General features: G+C 41.6%; 1 protein-coding gene across 1 annotated transcript; it reads left to right on the top strand.

Moving 5' to 3' along the window:
• The first annotated feature begins 2116 nt into the window (after positions 1-2116).
• On the top strand, positions 2117-4539 carry LOC124461688. Its single transcript, XM_047013178.1, has 4 exons — positions 2117-2921; positions 3129-3731; positions 3786-3992; positions 4091-4539. Exons 1-4 carry the CDS (start codon positions 2117-2119, stop codon positions 4537-4539), a joined length of 2064 nt encoding a protein of 687 aa, XP_046869134.1.
• Positions 4540-6705: the final 2166 nt, after the last annotated feature.

Genomic DNA, 6705 nt, shown 5'->3' with positions numbered 1-6705 from the left:
GTTTATGTGCTAGTGCCTAGATATATATATAAATAAATAAACATTTAATAACTTCAAGAAACACTAACGTCTTTCATTGAACAGCCATTTCTATGTGCCACAACTGACACCGATCAAGTTCATAAGATGGTTAGTGTTTAAGATTAAACCGAAATGGCTTCACCTTATTCACCCTATCCCTATTCAGTCAGCGAATACTTTGAACTCGAGAACATTGTTTTCCAAAGCGAAGAAGTATTATGTAGCAGTGGACTTCATTTATTTTTACTAGGTTTTAATACACAAGGTTCCTAGTAAAATACGCCGCACAAAAAGAAAAGGTTACCGGTTGACAAAAACCGTGATGAACAAATCGATGAACCTCAATAAAAATTTATGGTAGAAGTTCACAATGTCATTATTGATAAAACTATTTGTGCAATTAAATTACGGTTTACGGAACATGGAAAACTAGCAGCAGATTTCGCATGAATCGACCCGAAAAATTTTCATCATATCGTAGCTGTTTCTTGCTGTTTCTGAAATATGTCAAAAACAGATTGAGAAGCTGTTTGACGCATAAGCATTTAGAAACTTTTTTTGCTTATGGCAGTTGAAAAAAAAAACTTGAATCAAATTGAAGATGAACGAATTATTAAAAAGCTTTTGTCTGTTTGATGAGTGTTAAAATCTAGTAAAATTACGCCTTACGTAGAAGCGGTAGGCAAATTAAAATGTTTGTTTATTTGTAAGAAGTCGTTTTTGTACTTGATACTTACTTGACGTTAAACCCAAAAATGTGTACCTTTCATTTTCCTCAGAAATAATTTTTCAAGAATATAGTATAGGGGGCCTTTCAACTTGTGCCCGGTGGGCCCTTAAGGTCCCAGTCCGGGCCTGGATACCCTGAATGATTTTACCGTTTTAAGTGAGTGGGCGGAGTAAACATGTTGTAACATAGGTGTTGAGCGGAATGATTTGATTTATTCATTCCTGTTTCAGTTATAAACCAAAAGTTGCTAATGAAATAATGCATCCTAAAAAAGCGAATTTGGGTCGTCGTACTCGCAGCTGCCTAGCTGCACTCTAGCCTTGAGCGTGAGCGTTTGCAAGCCCGAGAGTCGCGGTCTGCAGCTACACAATTGCTGCATAGGGAAAAGGTAGCTGAATCCCGTGCATAGGTATAAATAGATCGACATGAGCAATAGTATCGCAGTATTGCATTTCTATATATTTCTATTTCCAGCTTCCAAATGACGTCATTTGGGGCGAAAATTGTCGCTTCCTAATTCATGCCTATATTTCAAAGTCAAAAGGCAAATCTATCACAAAGCTGGCGACCTGCTCCCCTTCCCAGATAGTGAACATAAATTTCTTCAAATGTACTTCATCGGTTATGATAGAGACTGTTATGTATGTGACCCATCTCTAAGGAGCTGTTATCGTCGCACTGTTAAAAAGGTCTGTTAACAGCTGCACTTCTCAGTCGTTTTACTAATTGCTTCGGAACAACATTGGACTCCCCTGCTACAACTACGAGGGACTACTACTACAACTACGAGGGATTTCTACTACTGCAACTACTACTACAACTACGAGGGATTTCTACTACTGCAACTACTACTACAACTACGAGGGATTTCTACTACTGCAACTACTACTACAACTACGAGGGATTTCTACTACTGCACTACTACTACAGCTACGAGGGATTACTACTACTGGACTACTTCTACTATTACAACTACTACATATCCCAGAATTCTACTGTACCATTATCTATTAATAAACCATATATATATAAGTTTGCACAAACACAAAATTGGCGACGAGGATGGGATAATTCGTCAAACTTATATATATGTCGTGTACAGTTACAATCGACAAAGCGAAAGCGAACAAAGAGACGCCAAAACCGCATGAGTACTGGCGCCAAGTTTATTGGAATAAAGAAACGGTACTTTTCCAACGCGCCCATTGGCAGACAGACGCGCTACGACTACTGCATTTGAATTGATGCTCACACACACACATACGATCGAATTCAACTACTAATGTCTGATTTGGAATCACATGAGGAAAAGCCCGCCAAGTGAATATTGCTACAGAACGCAAAACAACAAATAAATCAGTGATAATGTCAGGAGTGGGTCAGTTAGAAACATTTGACTTAAATCACCCAAACAAATGGACAACTTACAAGCAGCGTTTTGAACTGTATCTTCTGGCCAATGACGTTACGGAGGAAGCACGGAAGAAGGCTGCATTGCTTACGCTGGCTGGCGCTCCACTGTTCGAGCTTCTAACGTCATTGGCATCCCCTACTCATGTGAGTGATTTGAGTTTATCGGAAATATATGAAATACTCAACCAACATTTGTCTCCATGTCAATCGGAAATTGCGGCCTACTACCAATTTCACAAGCGAGACCAACTAATTGATGAATCGGTTGCGAACTACATGGCTGCACTTAGGACTCTCGCTGTCGACTGCAAATTCGGAGCTGCTTTGGATCGCATGTTGCGCGATCGCTTCGTATGTGGAATGAAGGATGAGGGTCTTCAGAAGAGTCTGTTAGCAGAGGCAGATTTAACGATTCAACGCGCGATGGAACGCGCCACATCTAGTGAGGCCGCTGCTCACAGCGCTTTGGCCATGCGAAATACAGCTGAGAGCACTGAGTCGATACACGAAGTGCAGACCAACGCGATCCGTCCAAGCCGACCCAATCAGCACCACCAGCCATGCGATGGTTGCGGGGGTGCTCACTTGCGGAAACTGTGCCCACATCGGAACACTGTGTGCCATGCCTGTCACCGAGCAGGCCATCTTCAACGAGTCTGCCGGGCTGTAAGAGACCCGGGTCGTAAAGCATTCAACACATCGAGTGGCCATGCCTCCTACCGAGGACCACACAAGCAAAAGCCGAATGAAGAATACAGTGTCCACAGCATACTACCGTTTTTTGCCCAAAGGAAATCGCTACAATAATTATAAATAAACGAAAATGCCAATTCGAAGTGGATTCGGGGTCTGCGATCACTATGATAGACGAAGCTACGTTTCGTTATATCTGGCCAACGGATAGACCGAATATCCAAGATTGTTCTCTAGAGTTTACGGATTACCAGAAAAAACCGAATTCCAGTTATTGGTATCGTGGATACATCTGTCCAGTACGATAATAAATACATTCCGAATCTTCCACTGGTTGTTACATCAAGCGGTGGATCGAATTTACTTGGACGCAACTGGTTTATGCCCTTAGGCATCAGCATAGAAGGAATACATGCCATTAACGCTAAACTTAGCATCGAGGCAACTCTGGTGAAGTATAAGGATCTGTTTTCGTCTGAATTAGGCCGTTTTCGGGGGCCATCTGTGTCATTACAAATCAATACTGATGCAATACCAGTCAGACTGCCAGCAAGACGCATTCCATTTGCAATTCAAGAATTATATGCAGAAGAATTAGACCGTCTGTGCTCCCAAGGTATCCTAGTACCCATTGAATACTCCGATTGGGCGACTCCTATAGTGCCAGTAATTAAAAAGGATGGTACTATTCGCATATGTGGCGACTACAAGTCTACAATTAATAAAGTGATTAAGCAACACGGCCATCAAATTCCTCCAATGAATTCATTATTAGCATCAGTTGAAGGAGGATCCACATTTGCGAAAATCGACTTGGCTCAGGCGTACCAACAACTAGTGGTAGATGAGCAGTCTGCATTGATGCAAACCATATGTACACACAAAGGTTATTTCAAAAAAACCAGACTACAATTTGGAATTTCTTCAGCCCCGGGCATTTTTCAGAGCTGCATCGAACGTATATTGCAGAACGCTTCTGGTGTTTTACCCTACTTCGATGACATAATTGTTATGGGAAAATCAGAGGAAGAGCTAGCGGTGCGTCTTAATGAGGTGCTTTCAAGATTTCATAAGGCCGGACTACGCCTACGCAGAGACAAGTGTCAATTTGGAGTTCCGTCAGTAGAATTTTTAGGTTTTAAAATCGATGCATTAACATAGATCTCGCACTGGCGCGGTATTTGTTTAGCCAACATACTACCCCTCACTCCACGACAAATCGTACCCCTGCAGAACTACTATGTAATCGAGAGCTTAAGTCATATTTCGACAAAATTCAACTCAAGGAAATAACATACGGAAAGGTCTGCGACCTAACAAATGATAAGCAGTTTTCTATTGGTGCTCCGGTTTGGGTCCGTAACTACGCCCCCGGTCCAAAGTGGATAGAAGGCGAAATTGTGGACCAGACAGGCCCCATTTCATACAACGTTCGTTTACATGATCGCCGCATTATTAAACGTCACTTCGACCAACTTCGCGATCGGGTTCCGCCTGTCGAAAGTACTCAAGACACGGAATCAATCGAACTACCTGCTGAGGATGCAGTCTCGATATCTGATGATATACCCGACTGTCCTGAATTGTCTGAACCGGCACCATTGTCCCCAGCTCCAGTGACTCCTCGCAGATCGAGTCGGAAAAGACAACCCCCGGAATTCTTTAACCCATCTGGGTGTTAAGGGGTGTTATGTATGTGACCCATCTCTAAGAAGCTGTTAACGTCGCACTGTTAAAAAGGTCTGTTAACAGCTGCACTTCTCAGTCGTTCTACTAATTGCTTCGGAACAACATCGGACTCCCCTGCTACAACTACGAGGGACTACTACTACAACTACGAGGGATTTCTACTACTGCAACTACTACTACAACTACGAGGGATTTCTACTACTGCAACTACTACTACAACTACGAGGGATTTCTACTACTGCACTACTACTACAGCTACGAGGGATTACTACTACTGGACTTCTACTTTTACTATTACAACTACTACATATCCCAGAATTCTACTGTACCATTATCTATTAATAAACCATATATATATAAGTTTGCACAAACACAAAAGAGACGAAGCCAATGTACGATCTAGAATACATACCTCATTTGGGGCGGAAATTATGGCTTCCCCATTCATGCCAACTTTCAAAGGGAAAATCTATCACATCTATCACTATTTATCTATTTGTTCAAAACAGCACTTGATATGATGCCCTCGGATACTCACAAAATTGTCATCCACGCAGACAAAACACCCACTGGAGAACATTTCAGGAGATATAATGCTCAAACTATAGACAATGTGGCGATTGTTGTATTCGGGGATCAGTTCCAACTTCGAGATATTACTCTGCACCGACGAAACATCATCTGACAAACGTCGCTGAAACTCACTGTAGTTACGATTCTGTGCATTATCCAATTATCTTCTGGGATGGTGCCAATGAATATCACTTCAATGTGAAAATGGTAGATCCAGTGAATGGTGCAGAAACCGATAAAAAAAATGGTTAGTAAAAACGAGGACAACCATATGGATATGTACGCGAAAATTGAAACAGAGCGTTTGCTATTTCTCAGATTCAATCAGACGAAACTTCGCTCCGAGGAATATATTCATTTGCGAGATGCCGTTGTGAATGACCGTAATACAAACAATGTTGAAAAGCTTACGATTTTAACATCTTCATATATAGGTAGACCACGCCACATGCAGGAATATGATCAAGATGCTATGGCATATGTTCAGTATTATGGCCGTCCATATTTATTTATTACGTTCAAATGCAATTCAACTTGGGACGAGATAGTGCAGCTGTTATTTTTTGGGCAATCGTCCGCGGATAGGCATGACATCACAGCCTGCGTTTTCAGACAAAAACTGAAGTCACTAATGGATTTTATGGTGAAATATAAAGTATTTGGATCGGTGCGGTTCTGGACGCATTTAGTAGAATGGCAAAAGAGAGGATTGTAACATCGTCCGCGGATAGGCATGACATCACATCCCGCGTTTTCAGACAAAAACTGAAGGCACTAATGGGTTTTATGGTGAAATATAAAGTATTTGGATTGGTTCGGTTCTCGCTCTTTGACAAAATCACTACAGACGAAATCGACGATCGATGTGATAAGCGCTGAAATTCCTCGGACCGACGTTAATAAAGATTTGCATGAAATCGTCATCAAGAACATGATCCATGGACCATGCGTTACACTCAATCCGAATTCACCGACGCAAATGTTCAAAAGAGAGTCCTAAATCCACCTGCTACAACTCTAACTGCTTTCTTCACTTCATGCCAAGAAGACGCTTTCGGTACAACAAAGAATTACCTTCTTATTACACGTGGAATGTAACTAAGAAATCATTCGTACGGCGTAAACGAGGGGTGCCCGTCGAAGGACATGCTGGCATATTTAAGAAAATACATTGGTAGACTCTTTACAGTTCATACTAATCAAATTGAATGGTTCTTCCTTCGCAAGCTGTTGGTAAATGTGACTTGTCCCAAGTCTTTCCAGTATTTAAGGAATGTGAACGGCGTCACGCATGCCACTTTCCGCAGTGCATGCCAAGCTCTCAATTTATTGGAGAATGACCAGTATTGCGATATTTGGATCAAAGATGCATGCAACTCTGCACATCCAAACCAAGTTCTGCCGATCCAAAGATATCGTTCGCATTTGGCTGAGGATATTTTGCACAGAGTACTCCAAAAAAATTCCGATATGACCACGTTAATAAACGTTAATAGATTTTAAAGACAAGTGCTTAGCTATGACAAATAAAGTGCTAAGTCAATTGTGAATGCCAGCAACCACCCGTATTGCGACTGCTTCGGTTG

The sequence above is a fragment of the Drosophila willistoni genome, unplaced genomic scaffold (assembly GCF_018902025.1).
Source record: "Drosophila willistoni isolate 14030-0811.24 unplaced genomic scaffold, UCI_dwil_1.1 Seg594, whole genome shotgun sequence".
Classification (NCBI taxonomy): Eukaryota; Metazoa; Arthropoda; class Insecta; order Diptera; family Drosophilidae; genus Drosophila; species Drosophila willistoni.
This window is presented reverse-complemented; position numbering and strand designations above follow the sequence as displayed.